Source organism: Zootermopsis nevadensis, unplaced genomic scaffold (assembly GCF_977971745.1).
Source record: "Zootermopsis nevadensis isolate Lab colony 2312 unplaced genomic scaffold, Znev_1.0 Znev_ptg000027l, whole genome shotgun sequence".
Lineage (NCBI taxonomy): Eukaryota > Metazoa > Arthropoda > Insecta > Blattodea > Termopsidae > Zootermopsis > Zootermopsis nevadensis.
The window spans coordinates 7,852,605-7,870,927 of record NW_028259159.1 but is presented as its reverse complement, the minus strand read 5'-3'; the positions used below and the strand labels follow the sequence as shown (position 1 = coordinate 7,870,927).

The window sequence follows — 18,323 nt, the reverse complement described above, 5'->3', positions numbered from 1 at the left end:
ACAACCAGCGACCTGACAAATTCTGAACTCCCTCGCTTACAGATTCATACTGGAGCCTTTTTTTCCTCCCCCCCAGCAAATTTAAAACATTCGCCAAGTGGGCCATTATTCCACACGTCATAATACTGCAACTACAAACTCTACAACTCACACACATCACGTCAGACCCACGCAACTTCCCTTGCCACTGATTCAGTGGATATTTTACGAACAGTTCGCTTGCCGTCTGTTTGGAGCCGAGGTGTCCCGGCTTACACGGCTCCCTCTCCTCATGCCCCGTTATGACAGCGAGGGAGTCTATAAACACCAGAAGGGTCCATGCTCTTCAGGTTCGCCTGTTTTGATGTCATGAAGAAAGGACGTAAATGAAAGATTAAGAAATGGCAAGCCACTACAACACAGCCAACATCTGTAGCACTTCTACTACTAAGGTGAATTCAACCGACAAGGGGCAAGAGGTAGCCGTATCAATTAGATTTATTTTCCATATCACCATCAGTAATGCCACTTTATAATGCCTTCTGGAAGCAAAGGTGGAAACTTCACCATCAGTAATATAAATTGTTTCAATGTTGAACAATCTAAATTTATAAAACTGAACTCACCAGCTTCCTGTGATATCGCCACCATTGTGTAGTGACACACAAGGAACACCGTCGTAACTCTTTCATGGCTGCAGCAACAAACACTCCTACCAACATACACAACAGGCCTTACTGGCTTTTCCAGATATGAAGCAGACGCTTTCAACAAGTTCACATACTAAATGTGGTTTTAAGAGAGATTTCAGGTTCTCACAGTGGTCTTTGGGTTCTAACACCACTTGGACTTACAGAAAACCAACACCGATTATGATTTTTAAACATTTAATGGTTCGCTATATCAGCTGAAGTTATCCTTGTGACTAAGCGCAATGCCATGAGGCAGTGGGAGCATGGAGGTAAACTCCATGCATTCTCAATTATAGAACTATGTGGAGGTCAGCCTCAAAATGTGGTTCCTTAAACTGGCAAAGAAAAATCACGTTCTTCATTGTTTCTTTGTAGTGTCAATAGAAGAAATAGACAAGTTCTTCATTTCATTAAAACCATTTGCTACCTTTCAGGAAAAAAGGTCTTCTTCTTTCAATAATGGCATTGTAATTCAGAAAAGAAGTTTATTAAACAATTTACTCAAATGGATAAACTTATCTGTGACTGCCATCTGGTGAGTGGCTCTGGCTTGCTTGTCCTGCAATCTGTACGGAATCCCATGGACTGCGGAGATCTCCACATGTGGATCATCAGAACTGCAACAGCGAATCACAATGAGTACAGATAATTACACTCACATCCTAATGTTCAATGGTCACAACAGTGGCCAATGCAGTAGCTGCTTCCTAAATCAGCAACTGATGTAAGAGGCACAGAGCAAATGGGAAATCTGGGTTTATGATATGACAAAGAAATACATTACTTGTAGAAGCCTCCTGGTACTGGCAGGATACTAAACCCAAACTAATTGTGATACAGCCTCTAACGGGCTCACTGTACCAGTAAATAATGAGTTCTGGGTGCTCAGAGAAAAATCTATAACAGTGCCTCATAGACTGCCTTGGGACTCGCTTACAATTCTGCGAAGAAAAGCCAGTGATTAACAATCTGTTATGTCATGTTAGTACCATCAGGCTGGAAAATCATCTTTTATTTTGTACACTTTTTTAATATCAAGAATGAGGTTAGTTTGACAATATTCTTCTGCCTCCAACTGCTCTTATATACCTTGGACAGGAGAACAGCTGCTGCACTCTATTCTCATCATCATTAAAATTCAGGGATGCCACCAAGAAACAGCAAATTATTTCCCAGCACTGACGACGGTAGAACGGATCCGCCGTGCTCGACTTCAGAGCACTAGATGCTGTCTCCACGACCTGGAAAACACAAGCAACAGTTTCAAGTTATAACGAGTAAGGGAAGTCAAATGTTTTAGTTACAGTAACTGGCAAGTCACACTTTTCGATCATAGGACAACTGCTATTGCGCATCTCCCGTTAACGACTGTTTGGAAACTCCCTCTCGGTGATGATCACTAAGTATTCCCGTTACCTCCCGCTTTGACATCTCTTTACAGATTTACATGAAGAAAATACAAACTAAGTAATGCGTGGTCAGCACACTTTTAAAGCCCTCCTGGGCCAGAGAACGGACACCCACTATTATCAAGACTGTCCGGTATAGCTATGCCAGAGATCTTCATCACCGCACTTCCTAAACGAGTGAAACTGCAGAGCCCCCCCATCTGCTTCCGAACAGATTCACAATGACTGACGTTTTGAAGATATTCCTGTGGCATTAGCTTGAACTGAGAATGTGAAATGGGATGAAGCAGATAAAAGGAAATAACACATTCTTTCCAGGAAGAGGAATCACATCTTTGGTGACAAGCTGCGGCCAAAGCCAAGAGCACCTGCAACTTACAGCCTTTCACACAGGACAAACTCTCTCTCATTCCAAGATGTGTTGGCCACCACACTATGAAGCAGACTCTTATCAACGCAATGTGATTGCGGCCGACATTTCTACTATTTTACTACACTCCGTAGAACACCCCACACACATAACTAGACATCCACACCTTACACGTTCACATGATTCATATCTAAGTTGCTATCACACTTGCAACACAATTACCACAACAGAGCAAGCCCCTGTCAATGGGTTAAATAACAGAAAACTGCACCACCTCTCCAGAGGCACACAAAATTTACATGCTGCATTCAGTCCTCTTCTCCATGTATGCACTCAGCAACAGGACGGCCAACCATCGGGGACACAAGCGGTCTTCTCTCGGATGTCAGTCTGTCTAGTGTTGGTGCACTCCTCCTGTAATATACCAGGAAAGGTGTAAGATACACAAGAAATCTAGAATCTCAAGGGGCCACTTTCACAGACATTGGAGGCAAAGTCGTCTGAAATGGCACAATCTCATGCCAACTTATTTTTCTAATGGGTGCCTCCTGCTTATTCAAATATTTAATCTGAAATGGGGGTGGGGGGTGAATGCTGTTCATAGACTTACCGGGGATTAGACACGTAAGATCAAACATCCAACATGCGGTCAGCCTCTGTCAGAGCATTACCGTTGCTTGACAGAAGAAGTATTCCTCTTCCAACTTGGTACATATTCCGAATATTCATCCAGATATTATTTTTTTTTATATGAAGTTGGTGTCCTTAATGCACTAGTTTCGGACATTAATGACGGGGAATCTTTCCCCAAAGGGTACAAATGTTAGTCCTTATTCTTTGTTTACTACGCCAACAAGTTGGTAACTTGTAAAGTGATTTATTGACAATGGAGTTTCATATCTGTACTCACTGCTTCTATGGCAAGCAGTACGCAGGTCAGATGACACACAGCATGCAGCTCAGTAGAATCTGAAGGATCACTCTATTTCCGCTACTCCTAAAAAGTGAAAATACATTCACATTCAACAAAACAAGATACCTCCATACATGCATCACACTCCTCTAAGAACACACAGTTTTACTTCACCACACAGATAACACTTCTATCTTAGCCAATGAACAAGCACCTTCCATTTTCACAAGGCAAATTTTGTCATGATCACTACAAACCCATTCACAAGTTATCACTTTAAATATGGGTCACGACTGTGACACAACCAGCCACCTGACAAAAATTAAACTCCCTCTCTTACAGATTCATATTACAACCTTTCTCTTCTTCCCCACCACCCCCCTAAAAAAATAGCCGTATGGGCTGACATTATTCCACACCACTTCATAATACTGTCACTAAAAACTCTACATCTCCTTCCCACACACACATCACATCAGTCCCATGCAACTTCGGTTGTCACTGATTTGTTACTGCTACATATTTTAGTTTTGCTGAGCATTAAAGCCTTTCTTTTTTCCACAAATATGGTGATATTCAAAATCTGATCACCAGGAAATACAACAACCAAGTTAAATATGGCACTGTAATGATGAACAGTGACACATATTCTTGGACAGACTTAACTCTATCACATGACAAGCACATCTAATACATCATATTGCTCGTGTACTTACATCAAGCTGCTGTCTCTTATTCCGTAACCTAATAACAGCCCACCAATATCACTGTTCGCACACAGAAACTTACAGCAATGATTCTTGCATTATGGCATTTTAAGAGACTGAATATTTGCCATTATGAACTGAAATAAATGTAGCACGCAAACATCTCCCAAGGCGAAACACTAACAACTCGCTACACACAACCTACATACTCCAGTCATACCACACCTCCAAAGACTAGATTCACGCAACAAATCTTACCAACTGCTATCTTCCTTTTTCTCTCTCTGTCTGCGAACTTGGCCACAACGAAATCTAGTAGCGAACGAATAAACTACGTACTGCATCGACATAAGTAATCCAACCAGAATCCCAATCTACCACACGCCTCGTAGCCGAAGAGGCAACGTACGAGACTGCGGAGGACGACGTCGGCAGTTCGAGACACAGCGGATTCTTACAGTAGTATTAAGTTGTAGAAATAAAAGGAGGGCAGAAACGGGTTTGGTATTCTATGCTTTACCTAACTGATTTCTGCCCTCTAAAAAAAATTACAGAGGGTTTAAGTGGTAGGGGATATGGGAGCCTAAGATGAGAGAAGGAGGGAGTTATGCAAAAATATATTTATGAGGGAGCAGCAAAGGTGGTCCACAAACACTAAACCTACATCATATCATTTCCAGGTCAACAATCTTTAACCACATGTTCAAAGCACCGGAGTCGAAAAGAAAGAATCCAGCCAAATAAGTCAAACCAATACCCCACACAAAATTCTGGCAAACAATCTTCTAAATTTTGCGGCACTATCGCTACACGCACAAGGAAGATCACACCAGGACTTCACTCTACATTCCTACACACTTTCCTGACTAATTTTCGTAAGACTCATTACTATACCAGCCTGCCTTCTCTTAATGTCGCTACAAAACTAACAAGACTGTCAATTATTCATTTTGCATTGCTTACACCAAATGGTTAATAACTTATGCCTGTTTCAGACAAATTCAAATTTAAATTATGTGACACACCAACCAGCTGGTGCCAACTTCGAGAAGGCACGAGCGCGCCATTAAGTATCACCTGCCTCTAAGGAGACGTATGGTGTCAGGCAATCGTGAGAGGGCTGGTATATAAGCTAGCGGAGGAGCTGTGTGCCTCATTCTCACCTGGAAGCAACACCACCAAGATGTCTGCTGTTCAACTGCTCGTCGTCGTCCTCTTCGTGGTTGCCACATCCTGCCACGACGTAGTAAGGTGAGTTCTAGAAGAAATGAAAATACTGTTAGAATTTAAACTGGGGAAATTAAGCAATTAACACGTGTTAAGAAAGGCACTAGGCCATTCAGACACACGTGCAGAACGAACTAAATACGGTGAGGGTATCTGGCGACTATGCCGCCAGCACGCCCTATCCGCTATGTGCGATCACAGCGACAGTTGCTGCCGTTCGTAGTCCCAGCGGACTTCGACACATATTTACCTGAACACAGTGAGATATTACATGAACACCTGCGGGTAAAATCAGAGCACGAGGTGATATTCAAATAGCGCAAGTCCCCCCCCTACCCGCATAAAGTTCAACAGCATTATTGCTTAGATCAATCTATGTATATAAAGAGGTAATCCTGTGAAACATCACGAATTGATCTAGAAATCTCATCATTTAAACCGTCCAACAATTCTGACTATTTCCATCGTCAGGGCGACTGCTTGTCTGCGATTCGACAGTCGGTACTTAGTACGGTCTTCCACAAAGAGAGGGCAGGGAAGTCTTTGCATGTTACGCACGACAAATATCGTTAGAAGTACTGGCTTTTTCGATCTGGGTTTGTCAGGTGAATAAGATCAGAAAAATAAACGTGATCGCCGTCTCTCAACATTAAAGTTAACTATTTGGGCTTTTCAATAGCGTAAAGTACATGTTACCATGAAAACACACAAACAGAAAAAGGTTTTTAACAGAAGCAGAATGCAAAGTGTTAAAATCTACGATTACAGCAATCCGGCCGCTACAAAAATTTACTCAGAAAGAAAGCGAGGGGTGTTTCTCGGGTATGCCATAGTCTAATGGAGTGGAAAAGAACGCACAGAAAACCGGGACATAGCAATACAAAAACGCGCAGCTTCTGACTCTTGTGTTCTTGTTTTCTGTCTAAACAGGGTTCCTTTACAACAAGTAGTTTTTCGGGGCGCCGAAAAACACCAGATTATAGCAGCAGATGGCACCACCGAGGAAGTGATAATGGCTCCCAAAGTAAGTAGATAAAACGCGTAGCATCCACGGGGCAGAGCCCTTCCTGAGAAGACGACTGTCTTTTGAGTGGCCTCGTCTGTCATGTAGCCCTAAGGCGTGTTCCCGTGTCTTCAAGAGGCCGCCACGGAATCCTGTCGCGAGACTGAATCGGGGTGGTCAAACTTTTCTCTGCCCTCAGGCCACAAATAATTTTTCCGCTCGACTGAGGTCCAAGGAACCCCCTCCTAGCAACATTTGTAAAAACTGATCACCAAATTCAATTATCCTTTACAAAATTTATCCAGAAATGAGAAATTAACAAACACCGAAATGTGAACACATTGCAAGAATTTAGCAGCAATTCATTTGTTCTTACTCTTCGACTTTTATTTCAGATCGGACTTCTGGGGCAGATCTACCTAGGGACTCCTCCCCAAGGGTTCAGGGTGCTGATGGACACGGGTCCGTCGAGATGTGCAAGTCGACGCCGTATTACTGCAGTACGTAGCCAAAATCGATGAAACTTCGAACACAATCTTCGCAGCTCAGCGGCAGGTGACGCCCCATTCTGTCACGGACAAATCTGTTGCCTCAGTAAATGCTTAAGATATTACTGATCTTTGCGATGAACATGTGTATCTTCCGGGTGGGAACTGAATACACAGACACAATGAGTTTTGAAGAAGGGCGAGTGAGCAATGCCTGGGAACCTCCACCCTCTCTCTCAACCCCAGGAACTCGAGCGAAACCCTTCCGGAACGCTGTGGCACTTACAAGGGTCCATTTTGAATTAATAATCATACCAAACGAATATTGTACGTTTGTACTTGCGATAAAATGAAGGGAGATTTAGGCGGGGACATTCAGAGTAAATACACACACTGGCAGATAATATTGTGTACATGCTCATTCGGTTTCAAAGACGCTGTATCAACGACAAGAGTCATGTAACAATGAAATGAATTATTAGATTTTTCGGAATTAGAGAGAGAGAGACAAGAAAGAGGTCGTGGTCTATTTTAAGTTTCTTTGCCAGATTTAGACCGGAATAACTAAGCAAACTTACGAACAACGTAAACACGAACCACGATTTTTCTCGGGAAATAAATTGTGAGGATGTGCGTAGAACTGACGAGGACTCCAGAGTCGGACTCTCTCTAGGTGACAGGCCCAAGTTTCTCGTTAATCCGCGTGCGTTTCTCTTGTGCTGCAGAGTACCACGACGTCTTCAGGGCGAACCTGTCAGACACGTACCACCTGGAGAAGCAGTACGGAAACATCTCCCTGTCGTACGCCGAGATAAAAGTGTACGGTCCTGTTGCCAAGGATACGCTGACAGTGAGTATGAATCATCAACCCTCGTACTCAGTTCAGAAAACCCAGGCTCCAGTTGTTAACATGTTTGCATTGCAAGTAAAGTGTTCACTGGTGAAAACGACAATTTATTTTTTGCGAAAAAAATAAATAAATTGCTCTCCTCTGCATAATCAGTGTCATAAGCTATTTCACGCAGGTGAGAAGTTTTCGCTGCGGCCATAATGTGGACTGCGGTCTTCTGAGTTGTGACGCCGTCTAATCCAACAGGTTTCGGAGAAATGCATTGCCTCAGCATTCCACCTTGGTCACCAGGTACAAGACTACAAGGCGTCACAATCTAGAAAGACAAATTTCCAACATATTTAGTTCACAAAAATGTTTCAATTTACCATGGAAGAGAATGTGACATGACAATATTATTGAAAAACGTAATTCTAGAAACATTTTCTGCAAGCACAAGCCTTCGAGAGAAAGAAAGACCACATGTAAAGCGAAACAAAAATACACAAGAAACCCACATTTTAAACATGTACGCTGTTCAGCTGTTTCACACAGCTCACAGGGCGCATACAAGTCGCAATCCATGCGTTACAGGTGGGAGGAATCCGCATCCCTGACTTCGCGTTCGTGCCAGCGAACGGTTTTTACCAAGCACCAGTTGACGGCATTTTGGGTCTGTCCTTCCAGGAAGGGTCCCAAGGCCCCTCGCGGGCCACCCCCAACAACAACTTAATCCGGGAGCCTACGTTCTCGCTGTATATCAAGAAGTGAGTAGCCTCTGCACAAACTTGTGGGCGTGCGGTCACCCGAGCACTCTTTAAGACTCGGAGGTACTTGTTGCTTCCACACGTCATAATACTGCAACTACAAACTCTACAACTCACACACATCACGTCAGACCCACGCAACTTCCCTTGCCACTGATTCAGTGGATATTTAACGAACAGTTCGCTTGCCGTCTGTTTGGAGCCGAGGTGTCCCGGCTTACACGGCTCCCTCTCCTCGTGCCCCATTATGACAGCAAGGGAGTCTATAAACACCAGTCGGTCCATGCCCTTCAGGTTCGCCTGTTTTGATGTCATGGAGAAAGGACGTAAATGAAAGATTAAGAAATGGCAAGCCACTACAACACAGCCAACATCTGTAGCACTTCTACTACTAAGGTGAATTCAACCGACAAGGGGCAAGAGGTAGCCGTATCAATTAGATTTATTTTCCATATCACCATCAGTAATGCCACTTTATAATGCCTTCTGGAAGCAAAGGTGGAAACTTCACCATCAGTAATATAAATTGTTTCAATGTTGAACAATCTAAATTTATAAAACTGAACTCACCAGCTTCCTGTGATATCGCCACCATTGTGTAGTGACACACAAGGAACACCGTCGTAACTCTTTCATGGCTGCAGCAACAAACACTCCTACCAACATACACAACAGGCCTTACTGGCTTTTCCAGATATGAAGCAGACGCTTTCAACAAGTTCACATACTAAATGTGGTTTTAAGAGAGATTTCAGGTTCTCACAGTGGTCTTTGGGTTCTAACACCACTTGGACTTACAGAAAACCAACACCGATTATGATTTTTAAACATTTAATGGTTCGCTATATCAGCTGAAGTTATCCTTGTGACTAAGCGCAATGCCATGAGGCAGTGGGAGCATGGAGGTACACTCCATGCATTCTCAATTATAGAACTATGTGGAGGTCAGCCTCAAAATGTGGTTCCTTAAACTGGCAAAGAAAAATCACGTTCTTCATTGTTTCTTTGTAGTGTCAATAGAAGAAATAGACAAGTTCTTCATTTCATTAAAACCATTTGCTACTTTTCAGGAAAAAAGGTCTTCAACACTTTCTTCTTCTTCTTTCAATAATGGCATTATAATTCAGAAAAGAAGTTTATTAAACAATTTACTCAAATGGATGAACTTACCTGTGACTGCCATCTGGTGAGTGGCTCTGGCTTGCTTGTCCTGCAATCTGTACGGAATCCAATGGACTGCGGAGATCTCCACATGTGGATCATCAAAACTGCAACAGCGAATCACAATGAGTAAAGATAATTACACTCACATCCTAATGTTCAATGGTCACAACAGTGGCCAATGCAGTAGCTGCTTCCTAAATCAGCAACTGATGTAAGAGGCACAGAGCAAATGGGAAATCTGGGTTTATGATATGACAAAGAAACACATTACTTGTAGAAGCCTCCTGGTACTGGCAGGATACTAAACCCAAACTAATTGTGATACAGCCTCTAACGGGCTCACTGTACCAGTAAATAATGAGTTCTGGGTGCTCAGAGAAAAATCTATATCAGTGCCTCATAGACTGCCTTGGGACTCGCTTACAATTCTGCGAAGAAAAGCCAGTGATTAACAATCTGTTATGTCATGTTAGTACCATCAGGCTGGAAAAACATCTTTTATTTTGTACACTATTTTAATATCAAGAATGAGGTTAGTTTGACAATATTCTTCTGCCTCCAACTGCTCTTATATACCTTGGACAGGAGAAAAGCTGCTGCGCTCTATTCTCATCATCATTAAAATTCAGGGATGCCACCAAGAAACAGCAAATTATTTCCCAGCACTGACGACGGTAGAACGGATCCGTCGTGCTTGACTTCTGAGCACTAGATGCTGTCTCCACGAACTGGAAAACACAACCAACAGTTTCAAGTTATAACGAGTAAGGGAAGTCAAATGTTTTAGTTACAGTAACTTCCATGCGGCATTGTTATAATACTTTCACGTACTGCACTTACTGTAATACTCTAAACACCTTTTCTCCACATCAGGGCGCATGTCATATTTATTTCCAGAAACTTTGGGTTTCATGGACACCTAGACTTTTATTTTGCAAGTGGAAACAAGTTTGACAAATCTCAACAACATTGAAATAAAAATTAACTACAAGCATATAATTTTTGTATAGTCTATGCTAACCCTAATAAACGTCAAAAAGGAACGTACTATACGCGTACCAAGTTATTTAATAATCTTCCACCAACAATTTAAACTCTAAATGATTTAAAGGTGTTCAAGCGTGCATTGAGAGGTCACCTCATCACTCACACTTTCCATTCTGCAGTTTATTTCACCTCTGCTGAAATTTCTTCAGTTTTATGTATATCTATAATCTATATTTAAAGTGGTTTTGCATTTCTATTTAAAATTCTGAGGTTTATGTATATTAATTTGTAATTTTTTTTAATACCTGTATTGCAGAATCTGAAGGTTATGTACATTCACATGTGAAACACGTCCTTGCATTGTGTCAAAAGTACTGAGGTTTACATATATTGAATGAAGTCCTGAAGTTTATGTTTATTGTATGAAATGACTTGTACTGCATCCTTTGGATTACTCCTAAGAAGGATCTATGGAATGCAAAGAAACTCTACTCTCTAACATACCTCAATAATGCAATTCCTTATCACACACACTAATAAGGCTTTTTACATGCAAAAGAAAATAATCACAACAATGGCAGGTGTCAAAAGCTGCTTACCTTATAGAGAATAATTTCGTAAATTTAATATACTTCCACTTGCAAGTGAATTTATACTCTGCTTGCTATCATTTGTGGTGGAAAAGTTGGATAATTTTAAAAGAAATACAGATGTACATAATTTAATTACAAGATGTAAACCCTGCTAAATGTCAAAGAGGAGTGTACTTTACACGTGTCAAGTTATTTAATAATCACCAACCAACAATTAAAACTCTAAATTGTGATATAAATGTATTCAAGCCTGCACTGAAATTAGCTTTCATACTTGAATTGCAAAATCTGAAGGTTATGTACATTCATATGTGAAACACGTTCTTGTAATTGTGTCAAAAGTATATTGAATGAAGTCCTGAAGTTTATGTTTACTGTATGAAATGACTTGCTCTGCATCCCATGGTTTAGTCCTAAGAAGGATCTATGGAATGCAAAGAAACTCTACTCTCTAACATACCTGAATAATGCAATTCCTTATCCAAGTCACAAACACTCCAGGTGCTTCGTTCTGTCTGGTTCTTCACAACTCCAACTCCAAATAAGCTGCTTCCCCATCACGCACACAACTGATCTTCTCAAACGCTGATATTCAGACAAATTGGTCTGCCATGTCTTCGTTGAAACCAGTCCACACACACTACAGCTACAGTTCACATGAAAGTTGCTACTCAGCACATCCCCTGATCTCAAACTCCTCTTTGAGACAGACTAGGCACTCCCACTAAATCTATAACAGTACACCTCCTCGGAAAGCAAGGTAATCGCACGAGGGCCTGAGGTCTTCCTTGTGGCATTGTGAGGCATCATACGAACACCCCATACTTGGTCACTAGGAATCAAAAGTGGGCAACTGTGGTGCAGTGGCCACGTAACCAACATTACAACCTGTAACCCTAGCTGCTTACTTCTAGCTTCTTCACTGCGATAAGCTCTTGCACAAATTTAAATCAACAGCTACTGAATTTCCACATGCAAGTCACAAAAACAGAGGCTGCCACCACGAGTCTGTGGGTCATCCCAACCGCATCGACTGATGAATTGTGTCCATCACGCACAATGGTCATGTCAGCTACCGGAGCAAAGTCTTGCTACCTCCGTAGTAATGATGGACTCGAAACTGCATAACGGCTGAAGTATCCCATATGCTTGCATTCACGCCTACCTGAAACAAAACCATGTACAGAAATAAACATCCGCATTGAGAGACCAGTATTAATTCTTACTACGAAGGCACTCTACACCACATTAATAACCTACTGGCAACTAATCCGGCCTTTCGTGCAACCAAAATATTTCCCACTTTACGTACTTCACACAGGAGAAAGATGACAAACATCAGTTCAAATAAACTTACAAGCCCTGGCAATATATGAGAGTAAAGCTGCACTCGACTGGCCATGCATCCTACCATCACGCCGTCCGAAGTAAACAATAACAGCAGAGGAGCTGCGCCATTTTCTCGCACGCAGGGACGGCAACGTCTGAAAAACAGCGAACACATCCCGTCACCGGCGGTGCATGAGGCATATTCAATGATCAATATGTGCGCACCCTGACGAACTGTCCTGTCATCTACCGACAATACACCTGAGGTACATGCCCGTCCACGAACACTACACGGCACTGCCGAACCAAATGCTGACTGAAATACCACTCGAAAGACTGTAAAATTATGAAGACCTCAAACTTTATTCCGTGACTACCATTAGTGACACATCTTCTCCCTTAAAAACGACAGGAAGTAAAGAAAAAAAAAGGCGAAACGAGCTACCAACTATAAGAAACCAACTACCAATCACTTCCATAACCTCAAAAATCATAATATAATTTATGTATCCCACCACACCCAATAAACTACAGCTCAATCAACTTAGCACGAAGCACTATGAAACAAGTAGCCCACAATTTGCATCTACATCGCCTACATCCTAGGGCACATTTGTCACATAACCTCTCGGTCGCCGGAATGTTACTGCACAGAGCAACCTTCGACACCCTGCTCAGATTGATACCAGACACAAATCTTGAATACATGCACGTCTACCTATAAATCACCCAGTGAAATCGTCCACGTCCTTTCCAACACGAACTTATCCTCCTCACATTTCATGTTGGCACTCAAGACATCACGCAAATTCAGCACCGACATTCTCCCTGCGCGATAATTTCTCACAAGTAATTGTGGGATTTCGTAAACTACAGCTCAATGAACGAAGCACTATAAACGATTATTGCATATGTCGCCACTACACAGCCCCTCTGCCACCAGGTTGTACTTCACGAGCATCTATAACACACCCAACGACCCAGCCCACTGGTGACCGTACTTCAACAACTCCAACTTCCCTTCGTCAGACTTCATTTTGGCACATGCAGCAATCAACACTTAATACACTACCAACAAAATTAATGCCGGCAATATTCGCTGAAAACCACTTGCAGAAAATCACACAGAATCCATAAAACTCATTGCACTTACCTGACTTACAAAAAGCAATCTCATCACTGGCAAGTCACACTTTTCGATCATAGGACAACTGCTATTGCGCATCTCCCGTTAACGACTGTTTGGAAACTCCCTCTCGGTGATGATCACTAAGTATTCCCGTTACCTCCCGCTTTGACATCTCTTTACAGATTTACATGAAGAAAATACAAACTAAGTAATGCGTGGTCAGCACACTTTTAAAGCCCTCCTGGGTCAGAGAACGGACACCCACTATTATCAAGACTGTCCGGTATAGCTATGCCAGAGATCTTCATCACCGCACTTCCTAAACGAGTGAAACTGCAGAGCCCCCCCCATCTGCTTCCGAACAGATTCACAATGACTGACGTTTTGAAGATCTTCCTGTGGCATTAGCTTGAACTGAGAATGTGAAATGGGATGAAGCAGATAAAACGAAATAACATATTCTTTCCAGGAAGAGGAATCACATCTTTGGTGACAAGCTGCGGCCAAAGCCAAGAGCACCTGCAACTTACAGCCTGTCACACATGACAAACTCTCTCTCATTCCGAGATGTGTTGGCCACCACACTATGAAGCAGACTCTTATCAACGCAATGTGATTGCGGCCGACATTTCTACTATTTTACTACACTCCGTAGAACACCCCACACACATAACTAGACATCCACACCTTACACGTTCACATGATTCATATCTAAGTTGCTATCACACTTGCAACACAATTACCACAACAGAGCAAGCCCCTGTCAATGGGTTAAATAACAGAAAACTGCACCACCTCTCCAGAGGCACACAAAATTTACATGCTGCATTCAGTCCTCTTCTCCATGTACGCACTCAGCAACAGGACGGCCAACCATCGGGGACACAAGCGGTCTTCTCTCGGATGTCAGTCTGTCTAGTGTTGGTGCACTCCTCCTGCAATATACCAGGAAAGGTGTAAGATACACAAGAAATCTAGAATCTCAAGGGGCCACTTTCACAGACATTGGAGGCAAAGTCGTCCGAAATGGAACAATCTCATGCCAACTTATTTTATCTAATGGGTGCCTCCTGCTTATTCAAATACTTAATCTGAAATGGGGGCGGGGGGGAATGCCGTTCATAGACATACAGGGGATTAGACACGTAAGAACAAACATCCAACATGCAGTCAGCCTCTGTCAGAGCATTACCGTTGCTTGGCAGAAAAAGTATTCCTCTTCCAACTTGGTACATATTCCGAATATTCATCCAGTTAATATTCTTTGTGATATGAAGTCAGAAGACAGTGTCCTACTTCTTGTACTGGTGCCTCTTATGAACAGACAGACAGACACACACACACACACACTCACTCACATCAAGTTATTGTAGCTCTATACATAAGCTGCACTTTGTGAGCCAATTAATATGCTCTCTCTTTGAGAAATGTTGGTCCAACGCCCTATCTTGTGTCTGGCGCACAACACAGAGGTTTTACTCGCCAGTAACAGGTCATCTAACTGCGGCCAATATCGTTCTGGTTCTTCACCCCAGCCTTGTCAAACAGAACACCCAGAGGGAACTGAAGGAGGTAACTTCATGATGACGGCATGGCCGGTGTCCTAGAACATTAATGAAAATACATACTTCAGTACCCCAACACAGAGCAAGCGAGCGGACATCACGGCGCACGGAACGACATCCATCAACACTGCACAATACATATGCCCGAAAACGTGAGTACAGAAGGGATGTGGACTGCCTGCAGGAATATGCCGGGGCACCGACAATGTCGGCGTGAACAACTCTGTAAGCTCCCGAGGTGAGCATTCCACCCTAGGGAATGTTGTGAATGTGCATGTACCTACGTACAGAGGCAAAAGGAGAGGTTACGGTGATGAGAAATTAATCGCGGAAGTTGAAACAAACAATTTCCTTGGCTTACAAGTTGACAACACCTCAGATTGGAAGAAGCACACTGAGTATATTATTCCCTAATTAAGCTCTGCGTGCCTTGCCATCAGAACAGTCATACCACCCATGACAATAGATACTATAAAGCTAGTTTACTTTGCTTATTTCCACTCTGTGGTGTCTTATGGATTAATATTTTGGGGGAATTCAACAGACAGTAATAAGGCTTTTTACATGCAAAAGAAAATAATCACAACAATGGCAGGTGTCAAAAGCAGCTTACCTTGTAGAGAATTATTTCGTAAATTTAATATACTTCCACTTGCAAGTGAATTTATACTCTGCTTGCTATCATTTGTGGTGGAAAAGTTGGATAATTTTAAAAGAAATACAGATGTACATAATTTAATTACAAGATGTAAACCCTGCTAAATGTCAAAGAGGAGTGTACTTTACACGTGTCAAGTTATTTAATAATCACCAACCAACAATTAAAACTCTAAATTGTGATATAAATGTATTCAAGCCTGCACTGAAATTAGCTTTCATACTTGAATTGCAAAATCTGAAGGTTATGTACATTCATATGTGAAACACGTTCTTGTAATTGTGTCAAAAGTACCGAGGTTTACGTATATTGAATGAAGTCCTGAAGTTTATGTTTATTGTATGAAATGACTTGTACTGCAGCCTTTGGATTACTCCTAAGAAGGATCTATGGAATGCAAACAAACTCTACTCTCTAACATACCTGAATAATGCAATTCCTTATCCAAGTAACAAACACTCCAGGTGCTTCCTTCTGTTTCGTTCTTCACATCTCCAACTCCAAAAAAGCTGCTTCCCCATCACGCACACAACTGATCTTCTGAAACACTGATATTCAGACAAATTGGTCCTCCATGTCTTCGTTGATGCCAGTAAACACACACTACAGCTACAGTTCACATGAAAGTTGCTACTCAGCACATGCCCTGATCTCAAACTCCTCTTTGAGACAGACTAGGCACTCCCACTAAATCTATAACAGTACACCTCCTCGGAAAGCAAGGTATATAATCGCACGAGGGCCTGAGGTCTTCCTTGTGGCATTGTGAGGCATGCTACGAACACCCCATACTTGGTCACTAGGAATCAAAAGTGGGCAACTGTGGTGTGGTGTGGTGTGGTGGCCACATAACCAACATTACAACCTGTAACCCTAGCTGCTTACTTCTAGCTTCTTCACTGCGATAAGCTCTTGCACAAATTTAAATCAACAGCTACTGAATTTCCACATGCAAGTCACAAAAACAGAGGCTGCCACCACGAGTCTGTGGGTCATCCCAATCGCATCGACTGATGAATTGTGTCCATCATGCACAATGGTCATGTCAGCTACCGGAGCAAAGTCTTGCTACCTCCGTAGTAATGATGGACTCGAAACTGCATAACGGCTGAAGTATCCCATATGCTTGCATTCACGCCTACCTGAAACAAAACCATGTACAGAAATAAACATCCGCATTGAGAGACCAGTATTAATTCTTACTACGAAGGCACTCTACACCACATTAATAACCTACTGGCAACTAATCCGGCCTTTCGTGCAACCAAAATATTTCCCACTTTACGTACTTCACACAGGAGAAAGATGACAAACATCAGTTAAAATAAACTTGCAAGCATTGGAAATATAAGAGAGTAAAGCTGCACTCGACTGGGCATGCATCCTACCATCACGCCGTCCGAAGTAAACAATAACAGCAGAGGAGCTGCGCCATTTTCTCGCACGCAGGGACGGCAACGTCTGAAAAACAGAGAACACATTCCGCCACCGGCGGAGCATGAGGGATATTCAATGATCAATATGTGCGCACCCTGACGAACTGTCCTGTCATCTACCGACAATACACCTGAGGTACATGAACGTCCGCGAACACTACACGGCACTGCCGAACCAAATGCTGACTGAAATACCACTCCAAAGACTGTAAAATTATGAAGACCTCAAACTTTATTCCGTGACTACCATTAGTGACACATCTTCTCCTTTAAAAACGAGAGGAAGTAAAGAAAAAAATTAAGGCGAAACGAGCTACCAACTTCGCCTATAAGAAACCAACTACCAATCACTTCCATAACCTCAAAAATCATAAAATAATTTATGAATCCAACCACACCCAATAAACTACAGCTCAATCAACTTCGCACGAAGCACTATGAAACAAGTAGCCCACAATTTGCATCTACATCGCCTACATCCTAGGGCACATTTGTCACATAACCTGTCGGTCGCCGTTATGTTACTGCACAGAGCAACCTTCGACACCCTGCTCAGATTGATACCAGACACAACTCTTGAATACCTGCACGTCTACCTATAAATCACCCAGTGAAATCGTCCATGTCGTTTCCAACACGAACTTATCCTCCTCACATTTCATGTTGGCACTCAAGACATCACGCAAATTCAGCACCGACATTCTCCCTGCGCGATAATTTCTCACAAGTAATTTTGCAGAAGGGCGAAAACGTCTCGCGACCTGAGTCATTTGAAAAGTCCGACCAACATCACCTATAAGACACCAACTAATAAACATTTCCATAATCTAAATATCTTCCATCATTTATGAAAACAGGTGGGATTTCGTAAACTACAGCTCAATGAAAGAAGCACTATAAACGATTATTGCATATGTCGCCACTACACAGCCCCTATGCCACCAGGTTGTACTTCACGAGCATCTATAAGACACCCAACTAAAGATTTTCGAAATTTTCGAAAAAAAATTTGAATTCAGAATTTTTGAAATTTTTTTGGTTTTGTGCGCTTTTTGGACGATTTCCCACATTTTCGATT

At 42.3% G+C, this 18,323-nt stretch overlaps 1 protein-coding gene across 21 annotated transcripts in view; it reads right to left on the bottom strand.

Annotated features, from left to right (window-relative positions):
* The window catches only part of LOC147872502 (transformation/transcription domain-associated protein-like), a 37,162-nt gene extending 19,879 nt beyond the window's left edge, over positions 1-17,283 (bottom strand). The window contains exons 1-14 of one of the 21 annotated variants that reach the window (XM_087356657.1): positions 17,047-17,276; positions 16,233-16,951; positions 14,945-15,189; positions 13,611-14,521; positions 12,486-12,612; positions 11,589-12,293; positions 10,125-10,276; positions 9,555-9,652; positions 8,955-9,040; positions 5,234-5,328; positions 3,361-3,447; positions 2,750-2,864; positions 1,761-1,912; positions 606-1,288 (exon numbers count right to left, since the gene is read on the bottom strand). In XM_087356657.1, coding sequence (XP_087212783.1) covers positions 3,387-3,447; positions 5,234-5,328; positions 8,955-9,040; positions 9,555-9,567 — 255 coding nt within the window. In that variant the 5' untranslated portion in view covers positions 9,568-9,652; positions 10,125-10,276; positions 11,589-12,293; ... (3 more) ...; positions 16,233-16,951; positions 17,047-17,276 and the 3' untranslated portion in view covers positions 606-1,288; positions 1,761-1,912; positions 2,750-2,864; positions 3,361-3,386. The other 20 variants (XM_087356652.1, XM_087356653.1, XM_087356649.1 and 17 more) reach the window with 20 other exon arrangements.
* Positions 17,284-18,323: the final 1,040 nt, after the last annotated feature.